Source organism: Heterodontus francisci, chromosome 3, assembly GCF_036365525.1.
Source record: "Heterodontus francisci isolate sHetFra1 chromosome 3, sHetFra1.hap1, whole genome shotgun sequence".
Classification (NCBI taxonomy): domain Eukaryota; kingdom Metazoa; phylum Chordata; class Chondrichthyes; order Heterodontiformes; family Heterodontidae; genus Heterodontus; species Heterodontus francisci.
Window position 1 is genome coordinate 10,940,112 of NC_090373.1, and position 21,843 is coordinate 10,961,954.

A 21,843-nucleotide genomic window follows, 5' to 3' on the forward strand; every position below is an offset into this window, starting at 1 on the left:
CCACACTGAACTCAAAGGACCATAAATAACTACCAGATATTGCGTCAAACTTTTCCCCTTTATTCTTTCTACTTTTTCTGTCTCTATCTGCGTGCGTTTATCGTGTATGCATGCTAGCGTAGTCGCGTTGTGTATTCATAGCCGTTAACCGAATTAGAGTTTATTAATAAACTTCCAACTTTATTGATTAAATCCAAGGAAACCTGTCTGATTTGATTTCTTTGCCTTGCAATTGGAAAGCAGTGAACAATGATTCACTGAGGGGGGAGTTTAAAAACATGGTGTTTTGAAAAATTAAACCCTGTTACAGCTACACCGGCAAAGGCTGAGGGGGAACCCCCAGACCCCATCTCACCTGGTCGTAACACCTGTTACATTGATGGCCTTTTATCAGAACTGAGAAAAATTAGCAAACAAACAATAATCTCTCTCCACAGATGCTGCCTGACCTGCTGAGTATTCCCAGAATTTTTCGTTATATCCCTTGTCCAACAAATCATGAAATTTTAAAATGCACTTATTTGGAGCCACCTCCAGTACTTTTGAGAGCTAACTTGTATGAAGTCAAGAAATAGAAACATGAGAGTTTGGGGGAAAATGAACGAAGGATCAAACAGTCTATTGGCAATATTATGCCATTAGATTAGAGATACAGCACTGAAACAGGCCCTTCGGCCCACCGAGTCTGTGCCGAACATCAACCACCCATTTTATACTAATCCTACACTAATCCCATATTCCTACCAAACATCCCCACCTGTCCCTATATTTCCCTACCACCTACCTATACTAGTGACAATTTATAATGGCCAATTTACCTATCAACCTGCAAGTCTTTTGGCTTGTGGGAGGAAACCGGAGCACCCGGAGAAAACCCACGCAGACACAGGGAGAACTTGCAAACTCCACACAGGCAGTACCCGGAATCGAACCCGGGTCCCTGGAGCTGTGAGGCTGCGGTGCTAACCACTGCGCCACTGTGCCGCCCCATTGTGGTCTTCAAATCAATCCTGTAGTCCCTCAGGACTAATAGAGGGGTGTGCTACATGGAGAATGAAGAACCACCACCTGTCATTAACTATTTAGAAACAAGATGAATGTCCCAAGTAGACTTGCCAATTCAAATAGATTAATGGTCTTGGATTTGCTAACAAAGAAACAAAAACTTATTTCCATATAGGCCCAAGACTTCTTTCCAAAAACAAAATAAAAAACACTAGGGTGCTTGATATTTTTTTGGAAGATAATGCTGCTGAGCAGAGGTAATTGCAAGCACAAGAAAGACTACAAAGTAGGTTAGTGCTCCTACAATGCCCAACAAGCTGCCTCACCTTCAACCTCAGAAGCAGTAATGACCTTTTTTTGCTGACACCAACCTCAGTTTTTGGCCAAGATTACCAACTAACATCAAATTATGGACAGTTGTGTTGTAGACCTGTTCCCAGCAGCAACTCATTTACTGCTCTGTTAATAGCGTTAATTGATATTTTAGAAGATTTGTATGAATGCAATTAGTGAGGGGAGTTTGAAAAGAAAAGGCTTTTAGGATGCAAGTGCACTACGTCCCAGATTTTGCAGTCAGCAGCAAAGGGATGGTATTTACCACTGACCTCAACGAAAGCTGCATAATAAAGTTTAGCAGTAATCCGACTTAGTAACTCAGTTACACCTCATTCAGCAAGAAATACCTTCTTCAAAGGTTTTTACAGCAAGCCTAACAGCATTAAATGTGCAAGCTCATGTCAAATCAAGTGATTGCCAAGATATCTGTCCATAAGGACTTTAACAGGGCACTCTGTGAAAAAGCAGGGAATCACCGACAGCAACTTGTGGAGTTCCAGCAGATGCTGCCAGACCTGGAGTATTTCCAGCATTTCTTGTTTTTATTTCAGATTTCCAGCATCCGCAGTATTTTGCTTTTATATTATTGTGGATTTCCACGTTTAACCGTGCAGGTGTGAATGCCAGAAGTTGCTGTCAGTTTCACAGTTGTAATGACAGCAAGCACCGACAGTTTTACCGTCACTACGACTTCCAAAATCCAGATCACAGCCTCTGCTATATCCTCTCTGGCAACTTGCAACAGTTTAGGGTGCATCCCATCAGGACCTAGTGTCTTATCCACTTAGAGTTATGCGCAAGCAAGGGGGTGAAAGATTATTGGGGGTAGGGGGGGGAATGTGGAGTCAAGGTTACAATCAGATCAGCCGTGATCTTATTGAATGACGGAGCAGGTTCGAGGATCTAAGTGGTCTACTCCTGCTCATAATTCGTATGTTTGTACGTTCATCAATTTATTTTAAAAGAACTCAGTTTAATAATATCCATCTCTGGTACATGTGCAATCACACTGCCACCCTTTATAGAGAACAATGCAGAATATTTAATACCTCTGGCATTAGAACCTCTCTTACACCTGAGCATTCGTACCCTCCTACTTTTACTTTTTACACATGAAAAGTAGGAGGGTAGGAATGCTCAGGTGTAATAGAGGTTCTAATGCCAGAGGTATTAAATATTCTGCATTGTTCTCTATAAAGGGTGGCAGTGTGATTGCACATGTACCAGCGATGGATATTATTATTTTTTTAAATGGTGTGGGAAAATGGCACACTGACACGGAACACAAAAGTCCGAGTGTATCAGGCCTGTGTCCTCAGTACCTTGCTTTATGGCAGCGAGGCCTGGACAACGTATGTCAGCCAAGAGCGACGTCTCAATTCATTCCATCTTCGCTGCCTCCAGAGAATACTTGGCATCAGGTGGCAGGACCGTATCTCCAACACAGAAGTCCTCGAGGCGGCCAACATCCCCAGCTTGTACACACTACTGAGTCAGCGGCGCTTGAGATGGCTTGGCCATGTGATCCGCATGGAAGATGGCAGGATCCCCAAAGACACATTGTACAGCGAACTCACCACTGGTATCAGACCCACCGGCCATCCATGTCTCCGCTTTAAAGATGTCTGCAAACGCGACATGAAGTCCTGTGACACTGATCACAAGTCGTGGGAGTCAGTTGCCAGCCTTCGCCAGAGCTGGCTGGCAGCCATAAAGGCGGGGCTAAAGTGTGGCGAGTGGAAGAGACTTAGCAGTTGGTAGGAAAAAAGACAGAGGCGCAAGGGGAGAGCCAACTGTGTTACAGCCCCGATAAACAAACTTTTCTGCAGCACCTGTGGAAGAGCCTGTCACTCTAGAATTAGCCTTTATAGCCAGTCCAGGCGCTGCTCCACACACCACTGACCACCTCCAGGCGCTTACCCATTGTCTCTCGAGATAAGGAGGCTAAAGAAACTTTTACTTTTCATGTGCTTCCCTTTTAGCCCAATCAAAACCTCCTACCAGATTGTCTAGATTCATCGTTTCCTTTAGCATAGTTAGTCCTATTTAAGTTTATTTAATATTAATCTAACTATTCTTTTATGTATTTCACTCATGTTTAACCTATCCATTTCATAACTGAAGATTCCTCATTGCCGATCCATTAATTTGTTAGCCAGCTGGCTGTCCAGTTAATATATGCCAAATCCCCTTTTGTCTAACTAAACTTCACCCTTTTCCAGTCTGCATTATCTTTGATTCTTGTCACTCTTTTTTGCATTGAACTATTTTGTCACCATTTCCCAACTGTTTGCTTACTCTTACTTACCTCTATTTCTCAGAATTGAATCAACCAATGCTCATTGATATTAGAGAGGATTCTTTGGGACAGGATTTACTCCCATTTGGAAACAAACAAACTTATTAGCGAGAGGCAGCATGGTTTTGTGATGGGGAGGTCGTGTCTCACTAATTTGATTGAGTTTTTTGAGGAAGTGACAAAGATGATTGACGAAGGGCAGTGGATGTTATCTATATGGACTTCAGTAAAGCCTTTGACAAGGTCCCTCATAGCAGACTGGTACAAAAGGTGAAGTCACACGGGATCAGAGGTGAGCTGGCAAGATGGATACAGAACTGGCTCGGTCACAGAAGACAGAGGGTAGCAATGGAAGGGTGCTTTTCTGAATGGAGGGATGTGACGAGTGGTGTTCCGCAGGGATCAGTGCTGGGACCTTTGCTGTTTGTAGTATATATAAATGATTTGGAGGAAAAATGTAGCTGGTCTGATTAGTACGTTTGCGGACGACACAAAGGTTGGTGGAGTTGCGGATAGTGATGAGGATTGTCAGAGGATACAGCAGGATATAACATCGGTTGGACACTTGGGCGGAGAAATGGCAGATGGAGTTTAATCCGGACAAATGTGAGGTAATGCATTTTGGAAGGTCTAATGCAGGTGGGAAGTATACAGTAAATGGCAGAACCCTTAGGAGTATTGACAGGCAGAGAGATCTGGGCGTACAGGTCCACAGGTCACTGAAAGTGGCAACGCAGGTGGATAAGGTAGTCAAGAAGGCATACGGCATGCTTGCCTTCATCGGTTGGGGCATACAGTATAAAAATTGGCAAGTCATGCTGCAGCTGTACAGAAGTTTAGTTAGGCCACACTTAGAATATTGCGTGCAATTCTGGTCGCCACACTACCAGAAGGACGTGGAGGCTTTGGAGAGGATACAGAAGAGGTTTACCAGGATGTTGCCTGGTCTGGAGGGTATTAGCTTTGAGGAGAGGTTGGATAAACTCGGATTGTTTTCACTGGAACAACGGAGGTGGAGGGGTGACATGATAGAGGTTCACAAAGTTATGAGCGGCATGGACAGAGTGGATAGCCAGAAACTTTTTCCCAGGGTGGAAGAGTCAGTTACTAGGGGACATAGGTTTAAGGTGATAGGGGCAAAGTTTAGAGGGGATGTGCGAGGCAAGTTCTTTACACAGAGGGTGGTGAGTGCCTGGAACTTGCTGCCGGGGGAGGTGGTGGAAGCAGGTACGATAATGATGTTTAAGAGGCATCTTGACAAATACATGAATAGGATGGGAATAGAGAGATACGGTCCCTGGAAGTGCAGAAGATTTTAGTTTAGGCAGGCTTGGAGGGCCGAATGGCCTGTTGCTGTGCTGTACTGTTTGTTGTTCTTTGATCAGAAAACAAACAAATGTAGATGCATTCTGAAAAACATTCCCCATTTTGCATGCATTATCCATATTTTAGTCTCCCTTCCATTAGTCAAAACTCACCCATTCTCCTGTTCTTACACACCTCAATTGCCAGAAATTTCTTCATTTATTCTTGGGATGTGGGCGTCGCTGGCTAGGCCAGCATTTATTGCCCATCCTGAATTGCCTTTGAGAAGGTGGTGGTGAGCTGCCTCCTTGAACCGCTGCAGTACATCTGGGGTAGGCACACCCACAGTGCTGTTAGGGAGGGAGTTCCAGGATTTTGACCCAGCGACAGTGAAGCAACGGCGATATAGTTCCAAGTCAGGATGGTGTGTGACTTGGAGGGGAACTTGCAGGTGGTGATGTTCCCATGCATTTGCTGCCCTTGTCCTTCTAGTTGGTGAGGTTGCGGGTTTGCAAGGTGCTGTCCAAGGAGCCCTGATGCGTTGCTGCAGTGCATCTTGTAGATGGTAAGTACTGCTGCCACTGTGCGTCGGTGATGGAAGAAGCGGAGCTCCCTTCCGGGAGTGGAGTGGAGCAGACCTGAGGGGAGAACGCCTAGAAATCCAACCTGAGGTTCGAGGCCCAATTACTTACCTTCTGGGAGCGGAGTGGAGAGGAACGGCGCTCTTCCAGTGCGCTGGAGTTTTGAAAAAAAAAGCCAACAGTGACATCAGAGGAGAGCTGCAAGGTGATTGAGTGGTGAGTCGCAGCTGTTAGTGTATTTAAATATCTTTAAAAAAAGGGGAAAGTTTTTTTTTGTTGAAGAAAACACCCTCTGGTGATAAGGTGAGTACTACTAAAGTGTTGTTTTGTTTTTTTTTTAAATTCAGTGTAGCTTATTAAGGACTTTAGATTGGAGCGGGTCGAACAAGGCCCCTAGTGAAATTAGTATTTTTTAATTCAGGGAGTAACTAATTCATCTAAGGGTAAGTCATGACAGGAGAGCTCAGCCCTGTGATATGCTCGTCCTGCGCGATGTGGGAAATCAGGGACGCTTCCAGTGTCCCCGATGACCATGTGTGCAGGAAGTGTATCCATCTGCAGCTACTGGGGACTTGCATTATGGTGCTCAAGCTGCGGGTGGATTCACTGTGGAGCATCCGCGATGCTGAGGACGTCGTGGATAGCACATTTAGCGAGGTGCTCAGACCGCAGGTAATGGCTGCACAGGCAGAAAAGGGATGGGTGACCACAAGACGGAGTAGTAGGCGCAGGCAGTTAGTGCAGGAGTCCCCTGTGGCCATCCCCCTCTCAAACAGATATACCACTTTGGATACTGTAGGGGGGTGGGGGGGTAGTGATCTCCCACAGCAGGGCAGTAAAAGGGGTGGAAGAGCTATAGTGATAGGGGATTCTATCCTAAGGGGTTTCTGTGGCCGCAAACGAGGCTCCAGGATGGTATGTTGCCTCCCTGGTACTAGGGTCAAGGATGTCTCGGAGCAGCTACAGGACATTCTGAAAGGGGAGGGTGAGCAGCCAGAGGTCGTGGTCCATAATGGTACTAATGACATCGGCAGGACATAAGGTCCCGCAAAGTGAATATAGGGAGTTAGGCAGAAGGTTAAAAAGCAGGACCTCTAGGGTTGTAATCTCAGGATTACTCCCTTGGCCAGGTGCTAGTGAGGGTAGGAATAGGAGGATTAGGCAAATGAATGCACGGCTGAAGAGCTGGTGTAGGCGGGAGGGCTTCAGCTACTTGGATCATTGGGATCTATTCTGGTCCAGAGATGACCTGTCCAAGAGGGACGGGTTGCATCTGAACTGGAAGGGGACCAAAATCCTTGCGGGGAGGTTTGCTAGTCCTACTCGGAAGGAGTTAAACCAGTCTGGCGGGAGGTGGGACCCAAAGTAGTAGTCTCGCCAAGGAGATAGTTCAGGCAAATGTAGAGGTTAAAGCAAGCAAGTCCAGTAGGCAGGCCAGGCAGGGGCAGGACAGGGAGCGTGGAAGGTCTGGTAGGCTAAACTGCATTTACTTTAATGCAAGAAGCCTTACAGGTAAGGCAAATGAACTCAGAGCATGGATCGGTACATGGGATTGTGAAATTATAGCTATTACGGAAACGTGGTTGAGGGATGGGCAGGACTGGCAGCTCACTGTTCCAGGTTACCGATGCTTCCGACATGACAGAGGTGGAGGTGAGAGGAGAGGGGGAGTTGCACTATTGATTGGAGTGGACATCACGGCTGTACTTAGAGAAGATATCCCGGGGGAAACGTCCAGAGAGGCCACACAGGTAGAACTTAGAAATAAGAAAAGGGGTGATCGCTTTGATGGGATTATACTATAGGCCTCCCAATAGTCAGAGGGAATTGGAGGAGCATATATGTAGGGAAATCACAGATAGGTGTGGGAATTATAGGGATGTAATAGGTGATTTTAACTTCCCTAATATTGACTGGGACTGCCTTAGTGCTAAGGGATCAGATGGGGAAGAATTTGTTAAGTGTGTCCAGGATAGTTTTCTGAAGCAGTATGTGGATGGCCCACCTAGAGAAGGGGCTACACCAAAGCTCTTGTTCGGAAATGAGGCTGGGCAGGTGGTTGATGTGTCAGTGGGGGGGCACTTTGGGACCAGTGATCATAACTCTATTAGCTTCAAGATAGTTATGGAAAAGGATAGGACTGGTCCTCAAGTTGAAGTCCTAAATTGGGGGAAGGCTAATTTCGATGGTATCAGACAGGAACTCTCAAAAGTTGAATGGGAGAGGCTGTTGGCAGGTAAAGGGACGTCTGGCAAGTGGGAGTCTATTAAAAGTGAGATAGGAAGAGTTCAGGGCTGGCATGTTCCTGTTAGATGGAAGGGCAAGGCTGGCAAGGTTAGGGAACCTTGGTTGACGAGGGATATTGAGGATCTGGTCAGGACAAAGGAGGAAGCATTTGTCAGGCATAGGCAGCTGGGATCAAGCGAGTCCCTCGAGGAGAAAAAGGGATGTAGCAGTACACTTAAGAAGGAAATTAGGAAGGCGAAAAGGGGCCATGAGATTTCCCTGCCAGATAAGATAAAGGAGAATCCTAAAAGATTCTATATGTATATTAAGAGTAAAAGGGTAGCGAGGGAGAGAGCAGGTCCCCTTAAGGATCAGTGTGGTAATCTATGTGTGGTGCCACTGGAAATGGGCAAGGTCTTAAATGAATACTTCTCGTCTGTATTTACCGTGGAGGTGGTCATGGAAGCTGGTGAGTTCAAGGGAGGGAACAGCGATATCCTGGAGCATATCAACATTACAAAGGAGGTGGTGTTGGAGGTTTTGAAGCGCATTAAGGTGGATAAATCCTCAGAGCCTGACCAGGTGTATCCTAGGATGCTATGGGAAGCAAGAGAGGAGATTGCTGGGGCCCTGGCAGAGATTTTGTATCATAGTTAGCCACAGGTGAGGTACCAGAAGACTGGAGGATAGTTAATGTTGTGCCTTTATTTAAGAAGGGCAGCAGGGATAAGCCAGGGAACTACAGGCCGGTGAGCCTTACATCAGTGATGGGAAAGTTATTGGAAGGGATTCTGAGACACAGGATTTATATGCATTTGGAAAGGCAAGGTCTGATTAGGGATAGTCAGCATGGCTTTGTGCGTGGGAAATCATGTCTCACAAATTTGATTGAGTTTTTTTGAGGTGACCAAGAGGATTGACGAGGGAAAGACGGTGGACGTTGTCTACATGGACTTTAGCAAGGCCTTCGATGAGGTCCCGCATGGTAGGCTGGCCCGGAAGGTTCGAACACACGGGATCCAGGGTGAGCTAGCCAATTGGATACAAAATTGGCTTGGTAATAGGAGGCAGAGGGTGGTAGTGGAGGGTTGTTTTTCAGATTGGAGGCCAGTGACCAGTGGTGTGCCGCAGGGATCGGTGCTGGGCCCTTTGTTGTTTGTCATATATATTAATGACTTGGATGTGAATGTAGGGGGCATGATTAGTAAGTTTGCAGATGACACCAAAATTGGTGGTATAGTGGACAGTGAAGAAGGTTGTCTAAGGTTCCAACAGGATATAGATAAACTGGGAAAGTGGGCAAGGGATTGGCAAATGGAATTTAACGCAGACAAGTGCAAAGTGATGCATTTTGGGAAGTTAAACCAGGGCAGGAGATATACAGTGAATGGCAGGGCCCTGGGGAGTATTCTTGAGCAGAGACACCTTGGGGTGCAAGTACATAGTTCCCTGAAAGTGGCAACACAGGTAGAGAGGGTGATGAAGGCGGCGTATGGCATGCTTGCCTAAGCATTGAGTACAAGAGTTGGGACGTCATGTTAGTCGTACATCACGTTGGTTAGACCGCGTTTGGAGTACTGTGTGCAGTTCTGGTCGCCGCACTACAGGAAAGATGTGATTAAGCTAGAGAGGGTGCAGAAAAGATTCACAAGGATGTTGCCTAGTTTGGAGGGCTTGAGTTATAAAGAGAGATTGGATAGGCTGGATCCGTTTTCCCTGGAGCGCAAGAGGTTGAGAGGGGACATGATAGAGGTATATAAAATTATGAAAGGCATAGATAGGGTAGATAGCCAGAGTCTGTTTCCCATGGTAGGAATGACTAAAACTAGAGGGCATAAATTTAAAAGGTGAAAGACAGGAGGTTTAAAGGCGAGCAAAGGAGCAAATTTTTCACACAAACAATAGTGGGTATCTGGAACGAGCTGCCAGAGGAGGTGGGAGAGGCAGGAACAGAAGCAACATTTAAGAGGCATCAGGACAGGTACTCGAATGAGCAAGGCATAGAGAGATATGGAATTAATGCAGGCAGGTGGGATTAGTATAGATAGGCATTATGGCTGGCATGGACGCGGTGGGCCGAAGGGCCCGTTTCTATGCTGTACGACTCTATGATTCTAAATGAATGTTTGTGGATGGGGTACCAATCAAGCGGACTGCTTTGCTCTGGATGGTGTCGCGCCTCGAGTGTTGTTGGAGCTGCACCCATCCAGGCAAGTGTAAAGTATTCCATCACACTCCTGACTTGTGCCTTGTGGATGGCAGACAGGCTTTGGGGAGTCAGGAGCTAAGTTACTCGCCTCAGGATTCCTAGCCTCTGACCTGCTCTTGTAGCCACGGTATTTATATGGCCAATCCAGTTCAGTTTCTGGTCAAAGGTAGCCTCTGGGATGTTGATCGTGGGGGATTCAACAATGGTAATGCCATTGAATGTCAAGGGGAGATGGTTAGATTCTCTCGTGTTGGAGATGGTCATTGCCTGGCACTTAAGTGGCAAGTAACATTTGTGCCACACATCAGCCCAATCCTGGATATTGTGCAGGTCTTGCTGCATTTCTACAACGACTGCTTCAGTATCTGAGGAGTTGTGAATGATGCTGAACATTGTGCAATCAGCGAACATCCCCACTTCTGGCCTTATGATTGAAGGAAGGTCATTGATGAAACAGCTGAATATGGTTGGGCCTGGGACACTACCCTGTGGAACTCCTGCAGTGATGTCCTGGAGCTCCATTGGATTGATCAACAACCACAGCCATCTTCCTTTGTGCTAGGTATGACTCCAACCAGCAGAGAGTTTTCCCCGATTCCCATTGACCTCAGTTTTGCTGAGGCTCCTTGATGCCATACTAAGTCAAATGCTGCCTTGATGTCAAGGGCAGTCACTCTCATCTCACCTTTTGAGTTCAGCTCTTTTGTCCATGTTTGAACCAAAGCTGTAATGAGATCAGGAGCCGAATGGCCCTGGCGGAACCCAAATTGAGCGTCACTGAGCAGGTTATTGCTAAGCAAGTGCCGCTTGATGGCACTGTTGATGGGACCTTCCATCACTTTACTGATGATTGAGAGTAGGCCGATGGGACGATAATTGGCCGGGTTGGACTTGTCCTGCTTTTTGGGGTACAGGACATATCTGGGCAATTTTCCACATTGCTGGGTAGATGCCAGTGTTGTACCTGTACTGGAACAGCTTGGCTAGGGGCGCAGCAGGTTCTGGAGCACAGGTCTTCAGTACTATTGCTGGAATATTGTCAGGGCCCATAGCCTTTTCAGTATCCAGTGCCTTCGGTCGTTACTTGATATCACGCGGAGTGAATCAAATTGGCTGAAGTCTGGCATCTGTGATGCTGCGGTCTTCAGGAGGAGGCCAAGATAGATCAACTCGGCACTTCTGGCTGAAGTTTGTTGCAAATGCTTCAGCCTTATCTTTCGCACAGATGTGCTGGGCTCCCCCATCATTGAGGATGGGGATATTTGTGGAGCCATCTCCTCCAGTTAATTGTTTACTTGCCCACCAGCATTCACGGCTGGATGTGGCAGGACTGCAGAGCTTAGATCTGATCCGTTGGTTATGGGATCGTTTAGCTCTGTCTATCGCATGCTGTTTACGCAGTTTGGCACACAGAGTCCTGTGTTGTAGTTTCACCAGGTGGACACCTCATTTTGAATTACGCCTGGTGCTGCTCCTGGCATGCCCTCCTGCACTCTTCATTGAACCAGGATTTGTCTCCTGGCTTGATGGTAATGGTAGTGGGAAATATGGCAGGCCATGAGGTTACAGATTGTGGTTGAGTACAATTCTGCTGCTGCTGCTGATGGCCCACAGCGCCTCATGGATGCCCAGTTTTGCATTGCTAGATCTGTTCAAAATCTGTTTTCCACCTCGATTATCTTCACTCTTGTTTTGTGCCCTGTACAGCACGAAGAGAATTGTGCCATCTTCCTTCTCGTTTCTCAATTCTATCCTTAGAGATTCTGTCTTCATGCAATCCCCAAAGACATCCTAATGATGGAATCCTTCATAAACACTCCCACCCAACTTCCTTCTGCCCCAAACCATCCCCGCACCTCACCCCTATCCTTCCTGACAATACCACCAATACTATCAAGTATTGAGGAGAAAGCAAAAGCCAAACTTTGAGGTAGTCAGAGATAAAGGCACCGTTGTAAAAAGTGAAAAAGAGATCAAAACATTCACAAAACTGAAATTAAAGTCACAATGTCACATATTGGCAACAAGCAATTTATTCAACAATTGGGTCAGCTATCATGAATGTGCGGCTGCATTTTGCAGTTTTCAACGCTTTTGACACATGTTGCAACATTCAGACCCTACTTATGGATGCACTCCACCTTACAGCAGCCAATGTATTGCATGGATAATTGCTGAAGGCAACTCCAATGTGTTCTTCAGCCTTGTTCATATACTATTGTTTTTGTCTCCCTAATCATATGATTAATCAATAGCATTACCACACAACCTAAAAAGAGCATCTCTTTGCTTTTCTTTCTTGCTGGAGATAGAGGTGGGCCAACAAGCATCAACTGTATTTTGCTGTGATCTTTCATATGCTTATCCTAATACAGAACAGTCCGACACGTTATTTCTTGAACTCTCAACTAATGCTATTTAGTGCAACCTCAGAAATCTGGAAAAAAAAACAGACTGCAGGGTTTTGAAAATAACGATTGCACATTACAATCTATCTAGTGTAGTCGAATCTTGCCAGGAAGAAAATAAGTACTTGTCCTAATTTTGGACACGAGGTGTTCAATACAAGCAGCAATCTAACTTCAACCGATAACAAACAGGGACCACTGCAGTGGAGTTGCTGGGGTTTCATACATCATAGCATTAAGACCACCATATAGCACCCTCCATCTACAATGCATAATGGCAGTGGTAAGGATAACTAAGTTAGGGCGAGAGTGTTACTTTTGGCCATTGACAAACTAGGAGGAAATTGGCTGGGGTATAGAACGGTCAGCCAATCAGATATTACCCATTTTATCTTCAAAAGTTAACATTCCTCGAACCAAACAATCTATATTTCTTAGTACAACTTGCATTTATATACTGCTTCTCGTATAGAAAAATGTCCCAAGACCATTTCATTGCAGAGCAGTCTAATGGAGGGCTGCAGTATCATCTTTCAGATGAGACATTAAACCAAGGGGCCACCTGCCCTTTCAGGAGAACATAAAAGATCCCATGGCACTATTCCCAAGCGTAGGAGAGTTCTTTCCAGAGTCTTAGCCAATATCTATCCCTCATTCAACATCAGAGAGATTTAAGTTGCTGATCTTTCATCAAAACTGGTTAAAAAAAGATAAAAGCAAAATACTGCAGATGTTGGAAATCTGAAACAAAAACTAATAGTTCTGGAAATACTCAGCAGGTCTGGGAGCATCTGTGGACAGAGAAGCAAACTCTCCACAGATGCTGCCAGACCTGCTGAGTATTTCCAGCACTTGTTTTTGTGGTAAAAGTTAGAGATGTTTAAGTTTCAAGGAAGTGAAAGGGAGAGAAAGGGAGAGTGTGGGGAAAAAACACAAGGGAAGGTCTGTGATTGGGTGGAAGGCAGGAGAGATTAATGACAGAAGGTTTCACAGTGCAAGGCCAAAGGCAGTGGTAATGGGACAAGTAATAAAAAACAAAGTATGTCTAGAGGAGGTCCACAGACATCCAATCTCTAACCTCCTCCCCCGCCACGCACCCCCCCCCCCCCCACCCCCAACTAGGACAGTCTGAGAGCTCTCCCCTTTTCTTGAACAGAGATCCAACCGGTCCCCATCCATCACCATTCGCTTCTGCCAGGCTGAACTTCTGACGTTGAACAACTTCTCCTTTAACTCAATTCACTTCCTCCAAATAAAAAGGTATTGCTAGGAGTTTTTCTTTCAGACCTACTCAGGACCCCTCCCTCGTCTTTTTTCAGTACGTTGAAGACTATATTGATTCCGTTTCCTGTTCTCGCCCTGAATAGTAAAGTTGCATCAACTGTGTTTCTCTTCACCACCCTTCTCTCGTCTTCGCATGATCCACCTTCGACTCTTCCCTTCCTTGACTTCTTGGTCTCCATTTCTGGGGCTAGGCTATCTACCAATATGTACTATAAGCCCAGTGGTATGGATAGGTGGGAAATGATGTGGGCAACTTCCACTTTTCACCTTTCAACTGACCACAGATATAATTTTTTTTTTTTAAAACGCATTTTAGTCCCTGAATTTTTTATTTTTTTTTTTTAAAAAGGGTCAAATAAACAAATAGGTTTTCTCTCAGGTTTAAAAAGATAGACAACTCTATTAAACAATACCTGAAAATGTTCACAACCTCACCCACTCACACACGTACACACAAGAAAATAGAGATTAAACGATAGTATGCATTTAAGTCCAATTGATGTTCACTTTGAAACCTTCTTGGTTTTGCGGGAGGAATTTTTTTCGAAAAAAAAAAAACAGCGTTGCAGGCCTGATGTTCCTTGTCTTGCTTCACTGAAGTACTGCAGATTCTTTTGTTTAAGACTGTGTGGGTGGACAATCTTGTGAAAGTTTCTCAGATGGGGAGTTTAAAGTCACCTTTGGAGTCTCTGCCTCAGTGATTTAAAGATGTTACAGGCAGAGTCTTAGTCTTGGCTGGAATGGATGTCTCAGCTTCCTCGCTGGCTAGCTTTCTCTCAAATTTTTTTTTGAGAAAAATCACCACACTGGGTTTTGGTGACCATAGATGCTCTCCCCTGGTGTGTTCAATGTCTTTGATCCCGAGGCCATTGTTACACAATGGGGTTGGAATGTGGCTTATCTTGATAAACTGGTGTTATTTCCCACGTATTACCTTGGCTTTGTATTAGGAGTCGTTGTCTGCGAAAGTCTTTGTCAGCCCAATTCCTGAAGATAAGAGCCATTCGCCAATGAATAGTCTATACAACATTTTAATGTCTTGCCCTCGTCCAGACTTGATGAGTTTAGTCTCCAACAGGCCTGATGCATGCTTGCAGCAACTGGAGAGGGTCACCTGACCTCTTACTCCATCTTGTCTGCAGCAAAATGAGTCAATTTTTGAGAGTTTAATTCAGTTCATTTTTTTTATTTAAACAGTTCAGAATTGTTCCAGTTCACTTTAGATAATAACGATCCCTTATGAGCACAACACCAGTGACTCCCACAGCTACCTTGACTACACTTCCTGACACGCAGCTTCCTGTAAGGACTTTATTCCATTCTTAGTTTCTCTCCCACATTTCTTCTGACAATGCAACCTTTTATACTACTGCTTCTGATAGGTCTTCCTTTTCCCTCAACTGAGGAATCCCCTCCCACTATGGTTGGCCATTTCATGCACTTCTGCTTGCACCCTCCCTCCCAGAATCATGACAAAAGTACCCCTTGTCCTCACCTGCCAACCCACCAGCCTCCATAGTCAATGGATCATCCTCTGTCATTTCCAAACACATCATCTCCCCCACCCACCCCCAGCACTCCAAAAGGATGGTTTCCCTCCGAGGCACCTTGGTACACTCCTCAGTTATCCCCAACACCCCCTTCATACGTCACTTTCCCATGAAAGCACAGGACATGCAACACCTGCCTTTTCATCTCCTCCCTTCCCACCCTCCAAGGCCCCAAACACTCCTTCCAGATCAATCAGCAAGGTACTTGTACTCTTTTCAGTTTAGTATTATCTACTTGCTGCTCACGATATAGTATGCTCTACACAGCCGAGGGGGGGGACAAACACAAATTGGGTGACCGCTTTGTAGAACACCCAGTCTGCTTGACCTTGAGCTTTCACTCACCTGTCATTTTAATTATCCACCTTGCTCCCACTCTGACCTGTCCTTGGCCTCCTGTAGTGCTCCAATAAACTTCAACACAAGCTCGAGGCACAGTACCTCAATCTTTCAACTGGGTACTCAGCAGCCTCCCGAACTTAGAGTTCAGCAAATTTAGATTGTAACCTCTGCCACCATTTTATTTCCTTTTTCCTTGTTAGTTTTGGCTTTTCTCATTTTCTTTATAAACCATTTTTGCTTTTGGATGGCAGCTGTTCCTGATTGCCATTCACACCTCATGAATTTTTTTTATTCTTTACATGCCCCATTACCACTCCCTTTGGCCTTGCACAATGAACCCTTTTGCTATTTAATCTCTCCTGCCTTCTACCCTATTATAGGCCTTCAAGTTTGTTCTTTTTCCCCCACCCTCAACCCTCACTTGCTTAAAGCCTATTAAACTCTTCACAGTTCTGATAAAAGACTATTGACTGGCAACATTAACTATTTCTCTCCACAGATGCAGCCAGATTAGATTAGTTCTAGCATTTTGTTTTTTCTTCAGATTTCCAGCATTTGCAGTATTTTGATTTTGTGTCACTAAAACGGATTATCTGGTCATTATCACAATCCTACATGCCAACTGCCTCATTTCCTACATTATAACAGTAACTATGCTTAAAGTACTAATTGGCTGTGAAATGTTTTCTGATGCCCTGAGTTCGTGAAAGGCACTATTTAAATGCAAGTTTGCTCGTTCTTTTTCACAGAGGCCCAAGAGAAGAGTTGGCCCCAACTAAAGGAGAGGTTAGATGTGATCAAACACAAGATTAAAGACAGATTTTAAGCAGGGTATTAAAGGGAAGGAGGTAGATAGGCAGATAGGTTTAAAGGAGGCAACTGCAGAATGTACCGTAGCTGGGTCTATGAACTGAAGATTCAGATCAGGCAGCTGTAAAACAATCAGATCTACATGCCCTGCAACATTGTATACGAACAAAATTACACATATTGGGCTGGTACTGTAATTGTATCTGAGCATAAATTGCAGCATTCACATTAGGTGATCTTATTCAATTTGAATCACCATGTTGTAGAACGACTGCAATCTCTACAAGGCCCATTGTAGAAAGGAATCTGTGTCAACGGTTAGTGAAGGTGTTTTGAGGTCTTAAGGAAGTCTCAGGCTAAGACATAAGCAGTACTTACTGTGATCCCATTGTTCACATTTTTATCCATATACTTCTTTTTTTCATACTTGTCTCGGATGAAAAATTCTACAGCTCTAAAGAATACTCAATCAAGGAAAACGTTTTTTGTTTTTAAATATAGAGAGGCATTTCACTTCTGTGCTACAATGCATTAGAAAAGATTTCTGAATAAACCTGAAATAAAATTAAGATTTTCAATAAATCTCTTAAGTCAAAGACCAATTTCAAAAACATAATTCTCATTGCTAAAACATTCATTTGGACCTAATAAAATTCTGTTTGCTTAGATTTTCCTTCACCTTTAATTATAAGCGGAGTACTTTCTATTGAAATTACGCCCCAGTGCCTGCGAGGAAAAAAATGCACTTTTAAGAAGAAAACCTTAAAAATGTTTACCCCAACATACCTTTTACTTCATGTTTCCAGCTATAATACTAACCAAATGGTTTCTCAGTGTCCTGATTAGTTAATTTTAATGGTGGCCACAACATGTACTTATAAAGCATCTTTAACTCAATAAAATAGCTTAAAGTGCTTCACAGGAGCAATATAAAACAAAGCACGACACCAAGCCACAAAAGATATCAGGGAAAACCAAAAGTTGGGTCAAAGAGGTAGTTTTTAAGGAGAGTCTTAAAGGAGGAGAAAGGCGGAGTGTTTCAGGGAAGGAATCCAAGAGCTTAGGACCCAGGCAGCTGAAGGAATGACCACCAATGGAGGAGCAATTAAAAATCGAGGGTGTGCAAGAGGACAGAATTGGAGGAGTACAGATATCTGAGGATTGTAGGGCTGGAGGAAATTAGAGAAAGGGAGAGGTGAGACCATGACAGAATTTGAAAACAAGGATGATAATTTTTTCAATTGCATCGTTGCTTAACCGAGAGCCAATGTAGGTCAGCGGGCACAGGTGTGATGGGTGAACAGGATTTGGTGAGAATTAGGAAATGGGCAGATGTTTAGATGGCTTCAAGTTTACAGAAGTTGGAATGTGGGAGGCCGACCCAGGAATGCACTGGAATAAAAATAAATGCTGGAAATACTCAGCAGGTCTGGCAGCATCTGTGGCAGTTCTGATGAAGGGTCTCTGACCTGAAATGTTAATTCTGCTTCTCTCTCCACAGATGCTGCCAAACGTGGTGAGTATTTCCAGCATTTCTTGTTTTTATTCCAGATTTCCAGCATCTGCAGTATTTCGCTTTTATTTTAATGCAAAGGAATAGTCTGATCTAACAGTAACAAAAGGTGTAGATGAAGATTTCAGCAGATGAACGAAGGTAGTTCATCTATAATGGACAAAGTTGGGCCAACGTTATGGAGATGGAAATAGGCAGTCTTAGTGGTGGCACTGATATGTGGTCGGAAGATCTTCTCCAGTCAAACACTAAAGGTTGCTAACAATCTGGTTCTGCCTCAGACAGTTGCCAGGGAAAAGGATGGAATCAGTGGCTAGGGAACAAAGCTTGTAGCGGGGACCAAAGACAATGGCGTCGGTCTTCTCAATATTTAGTTGGGGGAAAACAACTTAGGAGCAGCCTGGTATCTGATCAGAAACCCCCTAAACCATAAAAAACTTTGTACATTGCAATTTATGCATGAGCCAATGATTGGCAATTGGTAGACTTTTATAAGGCCAGTGACTAAGTTGGTCTAGGTTTTGAATTTCTAGAAGTCCAACAAGTACTCACCATCTTCAAGCAGCATGGAGTGTTGACTTTAGATCATTAACAGGAGACAGTTAGACCTACACAATGACAAATTCCAGTCATCTCAATAAAAAGCCAACTCAGTTTGTACTTTGTTTTCACCCCTTAACAGTTACACAGGTGAAACAAATTGACAAAGGATTGATTGATGGATCTCTCCACAGACGCTGGCTGACGTAGTCTGCACCTTAGCATTATCTATTTTGTTTTTAATTTTTGCAGCAGCTGTAAAATTGTGTTTTCTTAGATGAAAATCAGATTGCAGCACATGTTCAGAAGTTGTAGAGTATTATAACTGGGATCAATTGAGATCTGGACCCATTCCACCATTTATGTTCCTATAAACGATCGAGGTTCAAAACCTCATTGCAAACTGATCAAATTTGTATCTAATGTCAAACTAAGAGGAGCAGTCAAATCTGAGGAAGCAACTAAAGACTGACAAAATGAGCCAGATAATGCAAGTAGGCAGTTGAGTGGAAGGCCAAATTTAAAATAAACAAAATTAGTGCACAGTGGAAAAAGGCTGGCACAGCTATATCATAGTGTTGTAACTAATGCTCATTCTAATTTCCCTTCGCTGTATGTGACCCATTTGTAGAACTGCACAGCCCCTTTAAGACTGCCGTGCATGTGCGCATCTTAGAGACCGCTGCTTACGCATGCGCGTTTGCCCCATGCAACACATTGCCAATTGCTGCACGGCTGTGCAGCTTAGAGAGAAAGTTAGTTGTAATAGTTGAAGTTGAAAGATGTAGATATTTTAGTGGACTCAGTGCTTTAACACACCTGCTCACGGTGGAACAGTAAATGGAATACAACTATATAGCGAAATCAACAGACTGCAAATCAGAAGGTGCACATTCAAATAGCGCAGTGCTCTTATCAGCCAAGATCTGATCACAGATAAGGAAGACAGTCAAAACCTGCAGTGTAAAGCAGCCATGACACGGATGCCCAAAAGACTAAAGAAACTCTAGATCTTCAGTCTTGAAATGTGGTAGCAAAGGGACTAGATGTATACACAGAATGTTAAATCGTTTAGAAGTTAAATTTGAAATATTACATTAAATTAAACTAGGATTGTAGTACAAGAGAGCACAAGTTCAAACTAGCAAAAGGCAATTTTAGTTCTGTTGTCATAAAGGCCTCTACATAAAATGTCACTCAACATAGAATGGAGTGCAAGCAACTTGGTATCAGTTGGATTCTGCGATGGAGGACAGAGAAGTTTCTCCCAAATTTCTTTTTGGATTATTTACTGCCTTATATTTATGACCTCTGATTTTGGACTCTTCCAGAGGTGATAACATCTTCTTGAATCTACCCTAACAAATCCTTTCTTAATTTTAAAGACCTGCGTTAAGCCACCTCTCTGCCTTCTAGGAACACAAGAACAGGAGAAGGCTGTTTAGCCCCGCAAGCCTGTTTTGTCATTTAATGCCATCATGGTTGATTTGTGACCCAACTCCATATCCCTTAGCCCCAAATCCCTTAATGCCTTAGGCTAACAAAAATCTATCCATCTTAGATTTAAAATCAATTGATCTAGCATTAATTGCTGTTTGTGGAAGTGTTTCAAACAATCATACTTTATGGAGAAGGTGTTTTCTAATCTCATTCCTTGAAAGGTCTGGCTCTATTTGTTTTTTTTAATAAATACTATGCCCCTAGCCCTAGAATCTTTCTCTTTCTCCCATTCTATGTACTGAGCTGCTAAAGGAATGGGCACTGGTGAGCGATAATCTGGCTCAGTTCATGGCTACAACTATTCTCATTCAAGGGATGATATTTTTTGCCTGCAGTATGCATCTCAAAGTCTGCTCCAGGTGAATCATTTGGCCCCATGAGCAACAACTCCAAAAGGTGACAGGCTCTCACTATACAATTCTAAGGCCTTCCAAAGTTGTGTTCATGGGCAAGTAATTTTCTCTGTAATCACCATATTTTAGTTGATAATTAATAGTTAATGAATGAGGATTGAACCAAGGTTCCTATGCAAAAGGCATTCAGACCATTTCAATTTAGCCCCTAGCAAATGCAGGTCCGCGGCACAAAGCTGACCAAGTACACCATGCACGTGAAAAGGCCACAGGTTCACTGCTTTGAAAAAAAAACAATGGCATTGTACAGTGGGTGAAGTTGAAGTTGAGGCACCATTTTCAGACAAACTATAAAGGAGCTTTACTCTAAGCTTAATTTAACCAGGCAGTGCTTGATGCTAATTCTGCCCCAAACCAAGCAAAGATTAGAGTTTCTATTTGAGATTACTGCCCCTTCACCCCCACAAACAGTTGTTCTCCATTAAACAAAAGAGAGTTATCACATATGGAATGATTAGCAGGGAGGAGAGAAATAAATACACAAGAAATATCAAATTCAGTGGAGTGAGTCCACAGCACAATAAATTATATATTGTCTGTGGAAAGAAACTTGGTTTTTAGATGACCAATGCTTTGTTAATCTATTCTACCTAGCACTGGAACATAGCCTTTGGATTTGACAAATAAGCAATTTATAAATTCCATAAAAGAGCCCTCCAGCAGGACAACTTAAGTAGGTTTTATTTAAAAGACATACATAAGCAATAAATGGTTTAGATTTCAAGATGGACAACTGTTGAAAGAAAATCACGAAGAATTTCTGTCAATGCCCAGTCTACAATTTCAGATCTCTATGTGGCAATTCAGCATTGGACATACTTGTATGGGACTACCCCAACTAAATAATTGAAAATGTTGATAGAGAAGATCTATGCATTAGTTTAATGAAACTGTCAGCACGCAATGTCAATTTTGATGAACCTAACCAGAAATCTGATATTTAAAATTTTAAGAATGGTTGGAAAAAGTTACAATGGTTAAGAAGTGTTTTTTTTTTACCCTGGTTTGTCGACATCCATTTCTACGTTTGAAGTAGAAATCAGTATGTGACCCATACCTTCTTTGTTACATCCAACTGGATTGCCTTCCCCATTGAAAAAAGTGAGCTACCTGCATCTACTGTTTAACTGAGAGGATTAGTGAAATAGGAGTTTGAAATAAGTCCCTCAGTTTGTGGAAGGTGCACAATGTTTAATGCAATCAAGATTTGGAAAGAATGGAAAACAGCATGAGTAAGTAGGAAAGCAGTGGCAATGAAGGAGGATAGCAAAATTAACAAGATAGTATAGAAAATGAGAGAATGCACATTTTCAAAAAAAAAAAAGGATATGGGATATTCACTTATGGCATACATGGAGTCATGCTAGGCCCCACTTGCCAAGAACGAGGCACATTCATTTTGTCATGATCATTGATTTTAAACTGTTACTGGAGTGAAGAGGACTTGTTAAATATATCAGCTGTGGCTGGAAGAGACATTTGCATATTAACAGAGTGTTTGGAAGGACAAAGTAGCCATTCC

General features: G+C 43.6%; 1 protein-coding gene across 6 annotated transcripts in view; it reads right to left on the bottom strand.

Moving 5' to 3' along the window:
• smap1 (small ArfGAP 1) overlaps positions 1-21,843 on the bottom strand; it is a 355,453-nt gene that overhangs the window by 259,269 nt on the left and 74,341 nt on the right. For all 6 annotated transcript variants that reach the window (XM_068020121.1, XM_068020119.1, XM_068020123.1 and 3 more), the window contains exon 4: positions 16,734-16,809. In XM_068020121.1, coding sequence (XP_067876222.1) covers positions 16,734-16,809 — 76 coding nt within the window. The remainder of the gene's footprint in view (positions 1-16,733; positions 16,810-21,843) is intronic.